The sequence below is a fragment of the Dromiciops gliroides genome, chromosome 3, assembly GCF_019393635.1.
Source record: "Dromiciops gliroides isolate mDroGli1 chromosome 3, mDroGli1.pri, whole genome shotgun sequence".
Lineage (NCBI taxonomy): Eukaryota > Metazoa > Chordata > Mammalia > Microbiotheria > Microbiotheriidae > Dromiciops > Dromiciops gliroides.
The window spans coordinates 153,971,265-153,991,777 of NC_057863.1; the positions used below are offsets into that span (position 1 = coordinate 153,971,265).

A 20,513-nucleotide genomic window follows, 5' to 3' on the forward strand; every position below is an offset into this window, starting at 1 on the left:
GAATTAGTTGGAAAATACGGCCACATTCTCTGGGAGAGAGTCAGAAGAAGAAAAGAAGTAGAGGTGCAAGAGAATCCCCTCATTCCCTAAGGAGTAGTTCTGGTCAGGTACTATAGCAGAGAGCTCTCCATGGTGTAGGCTTGGAAGGCCATCTCAAGAGAATGATGGCGTGGGTACAGTGCTGGCTGTGGAGTTAGAGGACTTCAGGGATTGTTTCTGTGACTTGTATGATCTCGGGCAAGTAATTCAACCTTTCTGGGCTTCAGTTTTTTCATCTGTACGTGGACTCAAAAATCCTTACAGCTTGATTCCTATAATCTTATAAAGGGGCAAAAGGATGAAAAGAATGGGAAGAAGGCATGGCTAGTATATAGAACCATGAGTTGGTAGTATGGCTGTGTCAGAACACAACGAAAAAAAAAAATCCCAGGAAAATATCTACTAAGGCAAGAGTCTAAGTAACAAGGTATTTTAAATGATTTGAGTTAAAAGGCATTTCCAATATTACTTGTTCATTGTGGCTAACTACATTCCCTGGTAACTTATGACTCCATGTAGCTCCAGAATCATTGAAATATCTGACCTTAGGCTGTGGATCAAGTTTAGCAATAATTACATGTAAAGTTGTTACCACACTTCTGTAGTTTCTGTATTTGAAATGCCACTGGCTATTTATTATTATGGAACCAACATTCCCTTAGAGATGAAGTCACATGAATTCAACTTACTTTTAATTATTCAAGTCAATTATTTATGTCAGGGAAAGTACTCACTATATGTTCACTCAGGCTCAAAAGAGGGAAATCCCTCTCTGTCTTCTCTCAGTTCTCCCCAGATCAATGGTTGAATGATCGTCATTGCCTACATTCTTTCCCACACAGTCATAGCTGAGATAAAAGTCTCTGACTATGTAATTACTATGCCATGGGGAATGTTAGGGTTTTTTGACTTTTCCTTTGATTTTATTGTGGGGCAGTAAAGGACTAGATTTAGAGTCAGAGAAACTGTCCTCATAATTTATCTCTGATACTTGTCACTTTTATGACCATGGGCAGGCCATTTAAGCTCTCTGGGCCTTAGATCCCTAATTTGTAAAAAGAAGAGTGTGGACTCAATGAAATCGAAATCCTTTTGCTATTAAAACCAAAGATCTTGTATGATCCTTTTGGCCTTTGTTCTATAAATACATATGGGTCTAATTAGTAGTATCAGTTTGTGAGGGGGTGTGTTCAGTAACTTATTAGAGAAATGCTTCTAAATAGGCATCTATCAAGGTAATTGCAGAAGTATAATATGATAGCACCCAACTCTTTGAATTCTACTCAAATACTCCCTTCTATAAGAAACCTTTCTTGATCCCTCCAGCCGCTATTCCTTTCCCCTACAAAAATTCATCTTTCATTTATTTTGAATATGGTGTGAGTCAGACAACCCCCAATCAACTGGTCTCCATCCCCTTCAGCCTACATGATGAAATCACAGAAGGGGCAAGCAAAAGGAGCAAAAGGGTGCTAACTATTTTAAGTGAAGCAAAAAGAAAAGCTTTTGCATTTTGCACATCCCTTTACAAAGTGTGAAATTCTCTTTCATGGAATTAATAGAAGCAGCTTGCCTTTGTGACTGGAGATCAGTCATGTCCCTGGTGACCTACAAAAACAAGCCTGTCAGTGCTGGCCAACAACTGAAGCTTTGTGGAGCATGAGCCCTGGAAGTCTAGAAGAGTGCTAACTCTGCAGGAAGAACCTAGGTCTTTAGTGGGGTTCACTCTTTGCCTTCCCTCCTTGCTTTTCTCCAGAAGGTAGGTGGATGGGAGAAGGTATTTCTTTCTCTTTCATCCTACCCATCAATCATGATGTTTTGTAGTGTAGATACTCACCCTATAGGAGACACCAGATCCAAGATGGAGGAGGTTCAGGGATTCAAGGAAAGATACTGAGAAAGCCCTAAGGAGTATGGTAGCAGAGAGGAGAGCCAGCTATGTAATCAAGGGAGAATAAGTCCTGAGAATTCTTAGTTAAGCTGTGGAGAGGAGGTGTCCAAGGGAGACTATCTGAGGCCAAAGACACATAATTTAGGGAGTAGAGTGAGACCATCAGAAAAAGAGAAAGGATATAGGGGTCCTTCAATGCTGTAAGTATGAGTTATCTTGGTCATATATTTCCAATCAATCAATCAGTACTTACTAAGTGCCTACCAGTGCCAGGTAATATGCTAGGCTTTAGGGATACAAGTACAAAGAATGAAACCATCCCTATGTGAAGTAAGCTTACTATTCCAATGGAGTAGACAATAAGGACCTATAAAATATTTGCAGGATATATATATAAAATTAATAAATATATATGTATATATGTGTGGATGCACGTATGTATTCATATATATGCATGAATATATGTAGTAGTTAAATAAAAGGTAGTTTAGGATGGAGAATCAGGAAAAGCTTTATTCAGAAGATGATGTCTAAGCAACACATTAAATAAAGAGCAAGACTATATGAAATGGAGGCAAGGAGGAAGTGGCATTCCAGGCACTAGAGATGAGAAATAGAATGTGTCTTAAGAATAGAGAGAAGGTCAGTTTGAAAAGACTATACATTGAGTTCTGGAGAGGGAGTAATATATACTAAATTTGAAAAGTCAGATTGTGGCCAGATTATAAAAAAATTAAAGAGTTTTAATTTTGTTCTAGAGGCAAGAGAAAACCAGTGGAGTTGGTTGATTAGGGTAGTGACATGGTCAGATCTGTACTTAAGGAAAATTACCTTGGATGGACTAGGGTGTTGTAAGCCTGGAAACAGGGAGTCTAAGAGGCTTTTTGTAGTGATGTGGGCAAGAGGCAAAGAAGTCTTGAACTAAGGAGGTAGTTATGTGAGTGGAGCGGAGTCATAAATGAGAAACACTGTGAAGGTAGATATGGCAAGACTTGGCAACTGACTGGATTTGTAAGGTGAGGAAGAATGAAGAGTAGAAGATAATGAGATTGGGGGCAGCTAGGTGGCGCAGTGGATAAAGCACCGTCCTGGGATTCAGGAGGACCTCAGTTCAAATCCAACCTCAGATACTTGACACTTAACTAGCTGTGTGACCCTGGGCAAGTCACTTAACCCTTATTGCCCCGCCCCCCCAAAAGAAGATAATGAGATTATAAACCTGAGATAATGGAATTATGGTGGTTACTTTAATAATAATAAGTTAACATTTATGTAGCACTTACTATATACCAGTTTCTGTGCTAAGTGCTTTGCAATTAGTATCTCAGTTGATCCTCACAAAAATCTCAGGAGGTAGATACTATTATTATCTCCATTTTACAGATGAAGAAACTGAGGCAAATATAAGTGACTTGCTCAGGTCACATAAATAGTAAATGTCTGAGTCTAGATTTGAGTTCAAATCTTTGCCTGGCTCTCTATCCACTGTACCACTTAACTGCCCCTATAGAGAAATCTGTAAAAGGAGAGGGCTCAGGGGAAAAGATAGATTAATTTAAAATTGATATGCTGAGTTTAAGATGTCTTTGAGACTTCTGATTTGAAATGTCCAGTAGGTAACTGGTGATCTGGGACTAATGCTCAGTGGAGAGACTGGTGTTGGACATTAAAGTATAGAGATGATAGTTAAATCTGTAAGACTTAATAGTTTTACCAAGAAAGAGAATATATATAAGAAGAGTACCTAGAGTAGAACCTTGGGGAACACCCATGGTTAGAGGACATAATGTGGATGATGAGCCAATAAAAGAGATGGAATGGAGTAGTCAGACGGTTAGGAAGCAAACCAGGAAAGCACAGTGTCAGAAAACCTTAGGAGAAACTATCCAGGATGAAGGGTGATCAACAGTGTCAAATGCAGCAGACAAGTCAAAAAGGAGGAGAACTGAAAAAACAAAAGAACATCAGCTTTTGCAATCAAGAGCTCATTGGTAACTTTGAAGATAGCATTTTAAATTGAGGAATGAGGCAGAAGATATTTCATTGATACTCTTTGAACTATTCCATCTTGCCACTCTGATTCTATGGACATAATAATTGGTATCAAATTTACAATGGGAGGCATAGGTTAGTTGGCTCTCTTGTTAATAGCTGAAAATTACAACTTACATCCTTTAAGTGAATGTTATCAAGGTCACAGGAACTGTGGACTGCTTCAACCAACCAGCCTTCAGGAGTAATCATGTTGAGGGTCAGAAGAGGTGATTCAGGCATTTCTAGGAATTTTGCCACAGGTCCCAAAGAAAGAATATTATTGGGTCCTGGAGTCAGTTCTGGTTCCAAAACAAATCGGTAAAAGCTGTTGATAAAAAAAATACAGAGATAAGCATTGTATCCCTGGACTAACACACCTTTCCAATGGAAACCTTTTAAATAAAAACAGTTTGAATTCCATATCAGAATTTACTTGATTTAAAAAAAAATCCTATACAGTTAACATATATCATTGGATAGAAAAGCATAATATGTAAGCTATACTATAATAGTGCTCAGAGTATTACTGAGTATAATTTATTATTTATTGATGAGAAAAATCCCAAACACTTCAGTTTATACTGAATTAAGTTGGGGTCTGATAACGTAGTTAAGGAATGAGTTCTACTTATTGACTTATGCTGTTTTTTAGGGCCATGGACCTATTTCTTGACACCACTGGCAGAAGAAAGAAAAATGGGGACAGTGTAGGTTTCAAATGTGTTTATTTTTATGACTTTTAAAGCACTTATTACAAAAGTATAATGAAAATGAGCATCAAGTTGAAAAAGCTTGATAAATTGAGATAGACAAATTGCCTTTAGCACTGATTCTTGTTTTACCCTTAAGTAGCAAAAACATTAACAATTATTAATGACCAACTGGGATTTATATCAGAAATGCAGGGATGGTTTAACATAAGGAAAACCATTAACAAAATTGATTACATCAATAATAAAAGTAAATAAATCATATGATTATATTAGGAAAAGCTTCTGATAAAGTATAACACTTATTTCTATTAAAAACACTTGGGGGCAGTTAGGTGGTACAGTGGATAAAGCACCGGCCCTGGATTCAGGAGGACCTGAGTTCAAATCCATTCCTCAGGCACTTGACACTTACTAGCTATGTGACCCTGGGCAAGTCACTTAACCCTCATTATCCCACCCACCCCCTAAAAAACAAAAACCAACCAGTTGAAAGTATAGGTATAAATGAATTTTTTCCCTTAAATTGATAAAAAGCATTTATCTAAAACCATCAGCCAGCATTATTTGTAATGGGAATAAGCTAGAAGCCTTCCCAGTAAGATCAGGTGTGAAACAAGGATGCCCACTGTCACCGATATTATTCATTAGTGTATTGGAAATCCTAGAAATAATAATAAGAAAAAGAAATAGAAGGAATCAGAACAGGGAATAAAGTAAGAGTACTATCTCTATTTGCTGACAATATGATAATATATTTAGAAAATCTCAAGGACTCAACTAAAAAACAATTGACACAATAATTTTAGCAAAGTAGTAAGATATAAAGTAAATCCACATAAATCATCAGCAGTCATGCTGAGTAAAACAAAACTCTACAAAAAAAGATAGTAAGAGTACCTCCATTAAAAATAACACTAGACAGTATAAAATATCCATGAATACACCTACCAAAACATACCCAGGAACTATATTAACAAAATTATAAGATTTTTTTAATACAAATAAAATCAAATTTGAGTAATTGGGGAAATATTAATTATTCACAGGTAGGCAGGGCCAATATAATAAAATGACAATTTTACCTAATTTATATATTCAATGTCATCCCAAATAAATTAACAAAAATTATTTTACTGAATTAAAAAATTTGGAAAAACAAAAATTCAAGAATATCAAAGGAACTAATAAAAAAAATGTAAAGGAAGCAGGTTTAGCAGTACCAGATCTTAAACTGTATTATAAGGCAGTAATTATAAAAAATATTTGGTACTAAGAATCAGGACAGTAGATCAATGGAACAGAGTAGACCTGTATCTTATAGCAGCAAATAATATAATAACCTTATCTTTGACAGATGTAAAGACTTAAGATTTTGGGATAAGAATTCATTATTTGATATAAATTGCAGGGAAAGCTGGAAAGCAGTATGGCAAAAACTGGGCATAGAACAATATCTTACATCATTTGCGAAGATAAGTCAAAACAGATACATGACCTAGAAATAGAGATATTAAAAGAAAATATGAAGAACTAATCAGATTTATGGATAGGTGAATACTTTATGAATAAACGTGATATAGAGAAGAGTAAGGTATAAAGTGGATAATTTTGATTATATTAAATTTTAAAAGTTTTTGAATAAGTAAAACAAACGTAGCCAAGATCAGAAGGAAAGAAGAAAATTGGGGGTAAATTTATAGATAATTTCTCAGATAAAGGTCTCATCTCAAATATATAAAGAACTCTGCCAAATCTGTAAGAATACAAGTCATGCCCCAATTGATAAAAGGATATAAATAGGTAGTTTTCTGATGAAGAAATCAAAACAATTTATAGTCATATGAAAAATGCTCTAAATAATTATTGATTAGAAAAATACAAATCAAAACAACCTTAAGATATTTTAGACCTATCAGATTGAGTAAAATTATGAAGGGGAAAGTGGAGATGTGGAAAAATTAGGACACCATTTCATTGTTGGTGTAACTGTGAACTGATCCAACAGTTTTGGAGAGCAATTTGGAATTATGTTCAAAGAGTTATAAGACTGCCTATACCCTTTGACCCAACAGTACCACTACCAGATTGATTTCCAAAGATGATTAGGGAAAAAGGAAAAGAACCTATATATTCTAAAATATTTATAGCAGTTCTTTTTGTGATGGCAAAGAACTGGAAATTATGGGGATGCCTGTCAATTGGGGAATGGCTGAACAAGTTGCAATATGGTATTGTGATGGAATATTACTGTGTTATAAGAAATTATGAGCTTGATGATTTTAGAAAAACATGGAAAGATTTGCACTTAATAACAAAGAGTAAAATGAACAGAACAAAAAAAAAACATTTTATACAATAACAATAATATTGTTTTAAGAACAACCTTGAGCAACTAAGTCATTTTGACTATTATAAATACCCAGATTAACTACAAAGGACATATGAAGGAAAACATTATCTGCGACCAGAGAAATAAAAAGAAATAGGTACAGAATGATTTTACATATATAAACATATTTGTGTCTAATGATAGCCATCTCTAGGGGGAAGGTAGAGGGAAGAAAAAAAGGGAAAAAAGTTAACATGTTAACTTCATTATATATTTAAAATGAATAGCAAGTTGTACATAATAAATTGGTAGTTTCATGTGCAACCATCTTTTTATTATGTTATAGAAATGCTTGTTTTATTCCATAAATTAAAAATAATAAAACATTTTTATAAAAAACTAGCTAAAAAGACAAAGATTATATTATGTAGAGTATAAATTCCTAGATAGTAGGATTGTCTTGTTTTTGTGCTTATATTTCTAAGGCCTAACATAGTATCTTGCACACATTAGGTGCTTGATATCTGTTTGTTGAATTGGAAAACAGGCAGCTGCAGCTTTACACCTCCATCTAATACGAATTTATGAAAAATCTCTGCTTATAATTTATTAAAAATAGGATAAAGTTAGTGCAGTTAACATTGTTTAATGCTTTATATGCCCTGAAGTCATTTTAAGTCACAATGAACTGAAAACAGTAATTTTTATTTAAAACTAAACTCTCCTCCCCAAAATACATTATTTAAAATTTACCAGGCCTTATGCTTCTACTCCCTGTTGATTGTTTTTTTCCCCCTTAAACATCAATCCAACTATGGTTCTGGAGGTCTTGTCTTTATTACTTTTTACCCTTGTTGTCAAATACTGGCATAGTCCTGAACATTCCTAGTTCAAGCTTTGAGGAGCAGACTTCTTTATCTCCATAGAGAAAGCCATATTCTGTGCATTCAGCCAGTATCTAGCACCTAGCATCCACAACAGTGCCTAGAAGACATACTTAATAAATGTTTGCTAAATTCAGGCAATGCATTAACCACTCACCTCTTCAGTGGTGCCTCTGAAAGCTTTGGCCTACAATTCATAAACAATTTCAGCTTCATGTTGACAACCTGGCCAAGTACCTATCAAAAAGATATTATATTGGTGGTGACCACATTTCCTTAGTATAAAATGAGATAATGCCATTGTTTGAGATAGAAAATAAGAAACATAAAGAGAATCAACACAGTTCATGGCAAAAAAATTATGGAATCTCATCTTTTTTTAAAAAGAATTTTTAGAGTTATTACTCTGGCAGTTCCAGTCCCAAAGTAGATAATTCATCCACTAATTTTCCAAAATTGTTAGACAAGAAAAAAAATAGTTATAAGGGTAATGGAAGAAGAGAAAGAAGTTATTCAGCAAAAGACCATGTGATAGGGGAGGAGGCAGTACATACTTATTTGCATTTAATATATGTAGGTTTTTGTCCCAATTTCACCACTCATATTTTGTGTTACACAGGGTGCCACTTAACCTTGATTTTTTCCACATGCAAAATAGAAATGATACCTATTCCTTGCAATAAATCACTTAAGGATGGAAAGATGAAATAATAATGTGTGAAGTGCTTTGAGCTTTTCAGAGGAAGATGTTCTATTAATGTTAATATAATTTGGTATAAATGAGTTTCACATTTTAAGGCCTTTGCCTAAATATGAATTGCTCAGACCTAAACACTTCCTTAATATAAAAGAACCATGTATAATTCCAATGCCTTTGAATGAATGATATATTAAAGGAAAAGTATGTGTATGATGTTGAAAACAGGGCTCGAACAAAAGTATCATGCTTACTCCAATTTTTAGACTGTTTAGCTGCTGTTGCTTAGCTTTAGTCTGAATAGTTTTCTTTCTTTCTTTCTTTCTTTCTTTCTTTCTTTCTTTCTTTCTTTCTTTCTTTCTTTCTTTTTTTTTGCAGGGCAATGAAGGTGAAGTGACTTGTCAGGGTAACACAGCTAGTAAGTCCCAAGTGTCTGAGGTCGGATTTGAACTCAGGTCCTTCTAAACCCAGGGCTGGTGTTTTATCCACTATGCTACCTATATGCTCCCTAGTACGAATAGTTTTATAGTCACATATGGAAGAGTGAAATCTCAAAGTGAACTGATTAATCTTAACAGAAAATAATATGTAATGAAAAAAAATAAACTGTGAAGTTTACTCTGCTTAGTAATTTAACAAAGAACTTGAACAAGAACATCCTTCCAAACTTATCGAATGAATAAAAACTGTTACTAATTATTTTTTGTTTATATTATGAAGTACTGTAAATCAGGGTTAGAATATATGCATTATAAATATTAAAACAATTTACCTTTATATGATGTTTTAACCTACAAAGCATTTACTTTTACAATAAGCCTGTGATTATTATTCTCCCTTTTAATAGATTAGGAAAGTGAGTTTCTAAGAAGTTAAGTGAGTTACCTGAACTGATATAACCAATGAACAGAAGATCTGGGACCTTAAATCTATTGTTCTTTCTATTATACTATACTGCTGCAAGATATTCAAAAGTTTTTTAAACGATTTTTTATTTTCTTTCTCAAATTTTCTTTTCTATTATGAAATTAACATCAATAAATAGAAACCTTTCAATACACAAAGAATAGAAAAGAGGGATTTATACAGAAACTATGAACTTCTATTATGTGCAGTTTTTAAAAAATGTATTATATTTTACACAGTAGTAACAAAACTGCCTTATTTGTGTGTGTAACCTCTTTTGAACTAGGGACTTCAAAATGCCCAATAAAATAAAATTTAAAAATAATTATACAATTGCTTATATATAGTTGGTACCAGAACAAAGCAAAACACTAATCTGAATTAGTTAATTACAAACTTAAAGAGGAATATTTAATTTAAATAATTTTTGTATCATCTTACAATCAATAATTGAGCCATCTTCTGTGCTTCTCTCGTTAATGGATCAACAATAGCAATAACATCATAGTAGATGTCACTTTCTTGAGGATTTATGTTTATAACACTAGAAAAAATGGCAAAGAATAAGTGAGATAAAAAAAAGAAAAAATTGAGTTTAGACAAATGTTACCATCATCACAACCTTAGCTCCTCAGTTCTAACTGCCTTCAGAGTCAGTTTACCCTCTGAGAAAACCAGCCTCATTATTATAGCTATGCTTCATTTTTTACCGAAAGTATTATTTTCCAGTCTTCACTTCTAGTCTTGTTTACCAGACTTGATCTTAATGACTTGCTATTTCCAATTCAATAAATCTTGTTTGAACTCATACTAAGTGTAAAGAAATGTAGGTATAAAAAAAGAGTAAGACACAGTTCTTGCCCTTGAGGGCAAGGAGCTTGCAATTTAGTTGGAGAATTAAGGCAAGCACATAGTAAAGGACAAAACTATGTGTCATAGACTAGTATAAGGTAGGGTGGAAGTTCAAGAGGGAAAGATCACATTTGAATGTGAAAGGTACTTAATAGAGAGGGTGCTATTTGGACTGGGGAAGATTTTGACAAGCCGAGATGCAGAGAAAGGTTGATCTAAGGTAGGTGGAACAACATTAGTAAAGGTACTGAGAGAAGAAGGCAAAAGTGTATTCAATGAATATTTAGTAATATTATTTTGCGGTATCATAGAATACCAGTGTTCTAGTGTAAAGTGCTTTGAAGGAAAGACTGAGAATTTGTACTTTATTCTGAAGGTAATAGGGAGCCCTTGAAAGTTTCTGTTTGTTTTTTACAGGGCGATATGACTGGAACTAAATTTTAGGAAGACTAAACTAGTCATTATGGTTTGAAAGAAAGAGAAACTAAGGGGCAGCTAGGTGGCATAGTGAATGGAGCACCAGCCCTGGAGTCAGGAGTACCTGAGTTCAGATCTGGCCTCAGACACTTAACACTTACTAGCTGTGTGACCCTAAGCAAGTCACTTAACCCCAATTGCCTCACAAAAAAAGAAAAAGAAAAAGAAAGAGAAACTAAACTCTGGGAGTCTGGTTAAGGGCCTACTACAACAACCCAGGTGAGAAGCAATGAGGGCCTGAACTAAGATATCAAGAATGGGTAAGAAAAGGAAGGGATAAATGCTGAGAGATATTTTGGAGGCAGAATTGATATGATGTAGCAATTTATTAGGTGTGAAGGAAAGAGAAAAACCAAAGATAATGCCAAGGTTTCAAGTACATTAATAGAGGAAAAAGATTTGCCACAACTTAGGCTATTTGAGATAATGTGCCAAGATCTGAAGAAAATTACACATGATAAATTTTTAAAATGTTTTAGGCAATGGCAGCATAACTACAATAAGTATATTGTCTCCAAAGTAACTACATTTAATATTCATTTGCATATATAAGCTCCAGTAGGTTTGTTTAAAAAAATCTCATTAACTTATTACCATAACATATATATATCTATATATCTATATATATCTATATCTCATGTAATCATGTCACAGAGGAAGGGACTTTAAGAGATCATCTGGCCCAGTCCCCTATATTAAAACAGATAAGTTATCACTGTTACAGCTTTACAGATAAGAAAACTGAAGCAGTCGATATTAAGTGATATGTCCACATTCATAGAGTTGTTAAGTAATGGAATGGGGGACAATAATTTGAGTAGACTCGGCTAAAACCAGAATTAACAAAAATAAGTAAATTCATATATTATACTTCTTTTTAGCCTTCAAAGGTTAAGTAAAGGTTTCTGTTTTGTCACGGATATGAATTAGTACATGAAAATTTGTTTTCTTAGCCTGGCTCCTACATAAGAGAAATAAGTGCACTTATGGAGGTTCAAGAATAATTTCATTTATGAATGGTTCTAATCAAGACAGGCACTATTCTTCAACAGACAATTAATAGAATTAGTCTGTAGCTGTAATGTATCATATTTACTAGACAATCTTCTTGCTTATCTTCCCACACCTGTAAAGATGAAATTAGTTTAAAATAACATCACTGAATTAAAAGAGATTAAATCTCTTAAAATTCAATTAAGTTCAAAAAACATTTTTAAAGAACCTACTATGCTCAAGGTACTTTGGATGGTAAAAAAGACACAAAGGCAGAAACTACAAGCTAAACTGTTACTTTTTACTTATAAGGTATCAAATTTGTTCTTCTTGTAGATCTTTGGCCCAGGCAGAGCAGAGTAAAGATATAATTTCAAATATGAGTGAGGTTATATAGTATTATAAATTAGTTTGTGAATCTAAAATATCATATATTTTATGATATACATTATAAATCCAATCTTCAAGCATTATTAATCAAAATACTTTATGAAATGCATCACCTACAGTAAAATAATAGCTGAATCACTGTAAGGTAGAGAAGGGCTTTCTAAATTATCTTTTATCATAATTTCTATGCAATGTGATTATCTATACTTGCTAATATTTACATTCATAACTTGATATTATACACACATACAAATACATACATATATGTGTGTATGTATATATGTCTGTACACACACACACACACACACAATCAGAATATCTGACTATCCAGAACTGTATGCTAATGATACCAAATAATAGTATGCAGTATTTCCCTAACAATGAACTTTTTATTATGGTACCATATAAATTACAATGGAGAATATTTCAAAGGGTTTAAGTTTTCATTAGTAGGGGCACTCCTTCCACCAACAAGATTACAATGCCCTTTTACCTTATAAAAAAGTTTTCACAAGTTTCTATGGCCAAAAAATATCACATGGTGACTAACCCTCTAATAATGGGTTTCTTTTAGATGATTTTAGGTCATCTGGTCTGATTTTCAAATGACAAGAAAAGCCTATAGCCAGACATATCAATACCTTTCCAACTCGGTTAGGAAATGCCATAGCTTGCATTCTTTTAGTATAGCCTTCAAAAGGTACCATGGGGCAATGGAAAGAATGTTGGATTTAGAGGGCCCAATTTCAAATCCTGACTCTCCCATTGAATAGCTGTCAACTTGAACAAGTCACCCAACCTCTCTAGGGCCCAGTCTCTTCATCTGTAAAATGAGAAATTTGGACCAGATGACCTCTAAGGTCCTTTCCAGGTCTAAATCTTATTTTAAGAACCTAGAGTTTATTATGCCAGGAAAGGCATTAAAGTAGCAATATAGTGGAAGTCAGTGACTACTAGCATGCATTAAAAACATTGTTAAACAATAAGGGACAAAACACCTTTCAATTACAGTCTTACCTGTGTTCTTCTTTAGGGAATGTGACATCATGCCGAGATTCACTTTTAGGTATAGAGGAAAGAAGGGCATCCACCTTCATAACTAGATCACTTCCACTAAATAAAATAAACAACTTGTAAATTCTCTGATGCAAATAATCTTCTAAATTTCATTTTATAATTTATGGCTTGAAAAATGCATAATTCAAACCATGACTTCTACCATTTTAAATATTATGAATTTTTAATTTTCTCAGCTGGGATTATGTTTCCCATCGTGCCACATAAGGGGAATTAATTTCCTTCATTTACTTTGTTACTTTTTAAAAGATTAATGCCTGTGTTCTCTGAAAAAGGAACATCATTTTTATTAAAAATTTTTTACAAAGGCATACCCTTTGACCTAGCAATACCACTGTTGGGTCTTTTCCCCAAGGACATCATAGAAAAGGGAAAAGGACGCACATGTTCAAAAATATTTATAGCTGCTCTTTTTGCTGTGGCAAAGAATTGGAAAATGAGGGGTTACCCATCAACTGGGGAATGGCTGAACAAGTTGTGGTATATGAATGTAATGGAATTCTATTGTGCTGCGAGAAACAATGAGCAGAAGTTAAGAGAAACCTGGAAGGACTTGCATGAACTGATGCTGAGTGAAAAGAGCAGAGCCAGAAGAACATTATACACAGTATCATCAACATTATGTGTTGATCAACTCTGATAGACTGGATTCTTCTCCCATGTCTCACGATCCATTCCAAAGTTCTTCAGAGAGACCTTGAGAAGGTCCTTGTATCACTTGTTCTGACCTCATGTGAGCACTTGCCCCGTGTGAGTCCTTTGTAAATTAGTCTTTTAGGCAAATGTGCATTTGACACTCAAACAATGTGGCCAGCTCATTAGAATTTTGTTCTCTGAAATACAGTTCAAATGCTTGGCAGTTTAGCTTGAGAAAGGACCTCAGTGTCCAGTATTTTATCTTGCCAGGTGATTTTCAGCATCTTTTCAAGACAATTCAAATGGAAGTAACTCAGTTTCCCGGCATGATGCTGCTAAACTGTCCATGTTTCATAGGCATCCAACAATAAGGCCAGCACAATTGCTCTATGGACCTTCGTTTTGGTAGGCAGCCTAATACCTCTTCTCTCTCACACTTCCTTATTAGCCTCTCAAACACTATCTTGGGCAATGCATGCATTGGCCTCATCATCTATGTGTACAGTCCTGGAAAATATACTGCCAAGGTAAGTGAACTAAGTGTTGAAGTTAGATTTGATTGCAAAATCTATTCATGGCACTCCTCATCATGACAAGCACTCCAGAAAAATTTGTAGCTATGTCTTATTTCAGTAAGCTGGCCTTCATTTGCCAGTCTTGTTTTATGCAGGGCTGCTATTTGGATGTGATATCTACTGAGTTTTCTGGCAAGAAGAACCGTTTGTCTTTCAGGTCAACTGGATTTCATATTGTCCATAAGCATGCACACATTCCATATACCAATGATGAGTGGAATCATCTTTGCAAAAGTTTTGGTACATTTTTTGCATTTTGCTTGCAAGGTAGGATTCCTACCAGCTGTGCAAGCAGGCTAGGGTTAGGTTAAGTGAAGCAAACAATTTTTAAAGCACCTTTTCTATTTTCTAGCCCTTTCCTCACTCCAAGAGGTAAGCAGTGTAGTCCTTAAAAAAAGGCTTCTCAGACACCCAGGGACTGCTGATTCCCACTCCTGCTTCAGTGCAGTGACATGACAACTCTATGACCTGGGCTGCCCATATGCAGGGTTCTGACTACAGCTCCCAATGTATCAGCACCTGCTGCATTGTTACTTGCCTGTTGTGATGTAGTAAAAATGGTAGAATGGTATGGGTGATGTATTTTGACTCATGTATAAACTGGATTTAAGTGAGGCAGAGTTTCATGAAGTGATTACTCTCACTCTCTTCCAGAGTCATCAGAGTCCAGGATGAGACAAAAGTCAAGACAACTGGCAATGGCCCAGGATGCAGTGGATGATCTTGGCATTTTTGATGTCTAATCAAGCTATAAGCTCTTCATAATATTTGCTTCCCCTGTTTTTGTGGCCTATTAGAATAAATTGTAGAAATCCCCCTAACTCACTGACAGGTTTGAGGCCTATTGGTTACCCTCAGTCTTATTTAGCCTATCTGCATAGAGTGTGGCATAGCTTCTAGGAGCCATAGGTGAGATAGATACCAAAGCTGGAAAGCAGCCCTTAAAAAGTGCTTGGCAGACCTCATACCAGAGGTACTAGTCTTCCCTGAATACCAATACACCCATCTATTTAGAGAGATATCAAGCTAAAGCATTTATTAAGTACTTACTATGTGCTAGAAACTCCAGCCTGGAGATACAAATATAAGCAAGACAGTTCTTACCCTCAAGTAGCTAACAATCTAATGGGAGAAGACTATATAAGAAAGGAACCTGGAAAACAGCTCTGATTTTATAGGCAGTGAACCTCCTCATAAGACTTCCTGCTCTTTCTTCCTTCTTCCTTTCTGCCTGTTCTTCTCCTCCCTTCACATCCTGTCAGTTGCCAAGACTTAATAAGTCTATATGCATACTTCTCTATCTACCCATGTCTATATCTAAACCTATCCTCTCCTTTTTACTTGTGTTGTCATGACCCTAGTTGAGGTCTTCACTTCTTCCCACTAGGACTATGTGAAAGTCTTCTAACTGGGTTTTCCATAGTTCCATTCTCTTCTCTTTATATCTTTCATGCAACTGTCAAAATCAACTATGCAAATATAGGACAGAGTGAGAAAAAGCAAGAAGAAAGTTCATATAAAAAGAGGAAGTTTTTTGTGAATTGACAACTCAACATGAGTGAAGAGATCAACAATCTAGCTTGTTCTCTGGCTTTATGACCAGAAGTATGATGTGCAGAAAGAAGCAAAGGATGGTCCTATTCTACTCTGAAGTCCATCTGAAGCACTGTGCTCAGTTCTTGGCATTGCAATTTAGGAAGGACACTGACACACTGGAGGTAGTATAAAGAGTAGTGATGATACTTAGTGTGTATTTAAGGCTTTAAGTGTTATAAAGTGTTTTACAAACATTATCTCCTTTGATCCTGATAATAGCCCTGTGAGATAAATGTGACAGGTATTATCATCCTTATTGTAAAGATGAAGAAACTAAGTCTCGGAAAGATTAATGCAATTTCTTCAATGTCACACAGGGAGTACCTGAGATAGAATTTGAATATTGGTGTCAGTCAAGTTGCAAAAGGAAAGTCACTATGATAGTATGGGGATCAAATGATAATGATCAAATGGAGTAGGGATGTGTGGTCTGGAAAAAATGAACCTGAGGGACCATGCCACCTATCAAATACTTAAAAGCCTTTTATATGGAAGATTGATTGGCGTTATGCTATGCCCTGAAAGGCAGAACTTGGAGGACTAAATCAAAATTGAAGAGAAACACGATTCATCTTGCTGTAGAGGAAAACCTTGTAGCTTTAAGGTTTGGAAAAAAGTGGAAGTGGCTTCTGTGAGAAAAGGTGAGCTCCTTATTCCTGGAAGTCTCTAAATAATTGATGAAAAAAATATTTGTTGGAGATCTTTTAGAAGGGATTTTTTTTCCACATATGGATTGGGCTAGATGACACCAAATAGTTGGTCAAAATTCATCTATTAAATTCTTACTGTATGCCAGGTACAATGCTAAATGCTAGTGACACAAAAAATGCAAAACCATGGTCTCTTCCCTCAAGTAGCCTACATTCTAAGGGGGAAGACATCATGTCTACAACTCTGTATGTAAAAGATAGTATAAATGGGAGTTAATCCCATTGAGAAGGCACTAGTAGGCAGGGGTAAGATCTAGAGCAGAAGGAGGGCAAGGAAACCAAGAGATTTAAAAGGAGTTCTGAAGGAATCTAGGGAAAAGAAGAGGTGAGGAGGAAGAGCATTCCAGGCATGGGGGACAGCTAGTGAAAAGACATGGAGTTAAGAGATGGATGGTTGTGTGCAAGGAACAGATTAGAAAGTGGACAGAGTGGTGTAAAATGCAGAAGATTGGAAAGGAAGGGGTCAGTTTGTGAATGCCCTTAAAAGTCAAACTGAAGGGTATAGATTTGAACCTGGGGGTAATTGTATAGGGGTATGCTAAAACATCTACTTTAGGAAGAGCACCATTGCAGCTAAAGGGAAGATGGACTAGAATAAGGAGAGATGAAGCAGGGAAACCAACCAGAAGACGATTGCAATAGTCCATAGGTATGAGGATCTTGGGCCTACATCAGGGTGGTGAATGTTTCAGGAGAGAGAAAAGAATATATATTAAAGACATTATGAAGATGGAAATGACAAGACTTGGCTATGTATTGTGTATGTGGGGTGAGTGTGAGTGAAGTGTGGCTTTCTCAAGGAATTTGACCATGAAATGGGGAATAGATATAGGATAAAAGCTAGTGGGAATAGCAAAATCAAGTGCAGGTTTTTTTTTAAGGATGTGGAGACACAGGGCTGTTTTTAGGTAGCAGGAAATCAGCCACAGATAGGAAGCAACTGAAGTTAAAAATATTGAGGATGATAGTGGAGATAATCTTCCTGAGAAGCTGGGAGGAGATGGGATAAGGGTACAGGGTCAAGAATTGCCTTGGCAAAAAAAAAATTAAAAAAGAACTGTCTTGGAAAGAAGAGGCTCATCTTCATATGAGACAGGATTGAAGATGTGAGAGACAGCTGAGTGATGTGAAATGAGAAGAGGATAAGAAGGAGCTCCTCTTAGTTAATGGCCTCAATTTTTTGTGAAGTATAAGGCAAAGGCTTCAGTTGAGAGGATCTGTTGTGTTGGGAGGTACCATGGGAGGCTTGAGGAAGAGGGCTTTGTTATCTTAGTGATTAGGTTGTAACCTTCTAGGTGAACTTGGTTCCAGGTCTCTGCTTTCTGAGGCTAATGATCAAGGTGAAGTGTTGCCTGGTACTCAACCATAGTAAAATTATATCTCTCCTACTCATGGCCCTGGGTTGGCCCCTCAATATGCTTTAAAAAAATTTATCTTTTCCAAATTTCCAGTGTGTTATACTGAAACTGTTATAGAGGAAATGCTTGGTCAGGCACAGATTGGACCAGATGGCCAATGAGATCTTTTTCAACTCTTAAAGAGTATGCTGATCTAGGAAAGATGTTACTATTTTCATAATTTTTCTTTTATGGTATTCAGTAGATCACAGAGTAATATCTATGACTGAAGGCAATATTTATTTCTAGATGGGTATTAGATGAAGAAACTTAAATGCAAAAATTGAAGTGGTGATTTAATATCTTTTCCTGAGTGACAGTTTTAGTGGAAATAATAACTTTGCATGCAGTAAAGAGTTATACCTTTATAGTAAAGGTATTAGATATAGAGGATCAAATTTAACATGATTTTAGTCTAATGTCATAAAAATGTTTACCGTTTGGGGTTGATTTCTATATCCTTAATAATGGCTTTAATCTTTGCTGAATTAATTAATGTTATTTTTTCCAACAACTGAAAATCTTCTGCATCGAAATAATTTTCATCCAGAGGTCCTAGAATCTTCAGAAAATAGAATTATTTTTTTTAGTTTTCTATTCAACAATACATTTTAAAAATGCAAAGTATTCTTCATTTTAGCACCAAGGAGTTTTTGCACAATGTGAAAAGTTTGATTTTGGAAACAGGTTCAAGCATGACTATTATCTACCAATAACCAATTCCAATGTAAGGAAGAAATACTTTCTTTGGTATAACATAGCCCAAACAATCTTTTCAAAAGCCATGAAAGATGTGACCAAATAAACCAATAGGAAAACCTCAACTCCAAATTTTGCTATAGGAATATTAATCAATCTTGATTTAAAAGTTACTCTATGAATCATGTGAATAAAATAGTTCCCTAGGTCAGTGGTACCATAAATTTATATTAACCCAATTTAATATCAGAATGGTAATCTTGTCTCTGGGAAATTATTAAACAAGAAACAGATTTTTTAAAAATAGTGGTGTTTTAAAACTGTGATTCAAAAACCTGTAATAGGCTAAATGTCTAATTTTCAAGGATTTCAGAATATCCCTGGCTGAAGTATTTTACCAGTTGCTACCTAGGATTGCCCTCAATTCCATCCTACCCAAGTTTCTTAGCTGTAGGAGGCTGGATTTGGATAGGGGATATGGTGGGAAGTCCTTATGACTAGTTGCTTTCCCCATAATGTATTTTCTTCAGTTTCTACTCTACCTAGCATTATTAATGTTTGAATCCAAATGTGGTGGCTCCACTATCTTTGGTGGTAAGAACATAGTTTGTTATTAAAATCTTTATGATCTTTTCTATCTTTTATTTTAAAATTTTCTCAGGATAACTTTATTTGATTGGGATTCTCTCCAATTTTAATAAAATTAATCAAAATAATTATCCCTCATAAAGCAAAGTTCATAAACAATGATTACTTTCTGTAGAGAAGAAAAGGCAAATTAATCTTTCCTTAAATTCTGTTACTCGTTGAGTACTATTTTCTTACAGAAAGCCAGTACTATCAGTTTCATTGCTTAGTTTATAATACTTCACCCCCAATAATCCTAAGAAAAGTGTTCATTATTTAGTATACAGAAAATCGTATGTAAGGATTCAGGAAGAAAAAAAAATTCAATTCAATTAACTAGTTCTAGAATTTATAATATAAGCCAAAGGTCTATAGTTTCACATTGAAAAAAAATTCAAGTGTTGTAACCACTTACCCTCCCATTGCTGATAAGAGCCCTTTCCCCGGGAAGCAGTTTGAGGACTTCTTGACAGAACAACTTGTGGGTTTCGAAAACATTCATTCCAAGGGTATTATACTTCTTTATAAAAGCATTCTCAGCCATACCCTGAAGCAGAAGCCAAGAATAATTAAACTAATATGTGACCATTCTAAAAATCAAGGAACAAAATTTTCCCTAAAAAACTTAGGTACCACTGTTTTCTCACATAAATTTTCATTTATTATCTGAAGAAATTATAAAATTAATATTCGTTACTGACTTTTAAAAATTAAAGCCCACAAACCCATCATTATGAAAAGTTTTAGCTATTAATAACTTCTAAGCCAAAGAACTTCTATAAATGTTGATGATTTCAGAGTAAAGCTTGTACTTATGAATCATTCAAGTATTGTGTTCAAATTAAAAATGTTCTTCTATCACATCAATTTAAAAATGAGATCTTTTTCATAGATTCATTTATTTGCATTCTAAGAAAATAGATACATTTCAAGATAATATTCTTAGGTAGTAGCATGGTCTAGTGGAAAGAATATTGAACTTAGAGTAGAA

General features: G+C 34.9%; 1 protein-coding gene across 1 annotated transcript in view; it reads right to left on the bottom strand.

The window, feature by feature from the left end:
• The window catches only part of UGGT2 (UDP-glucose glycoprotein glucosyltransferase 2), a 235,755-nt gene that overhangs the window by 84,762 nt on the left and 130,480 nt on the right, over nucleotides 1–20,513 (bottom strand). Inside the window, exons 22-27 of the mRNA XM_043994943.1 lie at nucleotides 19,938–20,069; nucleotides 18,634–18,758; nucleotides 13,223–13,318; nucleotides 9,935–10,037; nucleotides 8,048–8,127; nucleotides 4,100–4,289 (exon numbers count right to left, since the gene is read on the bottom strand). Of these exons, the coding sequence (XP_043850878.1) occupies nucleotides 4,100–4,289; nucleotides 8,048–8,127; nucleotides 9,935–10,037; nucleotides 13,223–13,318; nucleotides 18,634–18,758; nucleotides 19,938–20,069 (726 nt within the window). The remainder of the gene's footprint in view (nucleotides 1–4,099; nucleotides 4,290–8,047; nucleotides 8,128–9,934; nucleotides 10,038–13,222; nucleotides 13,319–18,633; nucleotides 18,759–19,937; nucleotides 20,070–20,513) is intronic.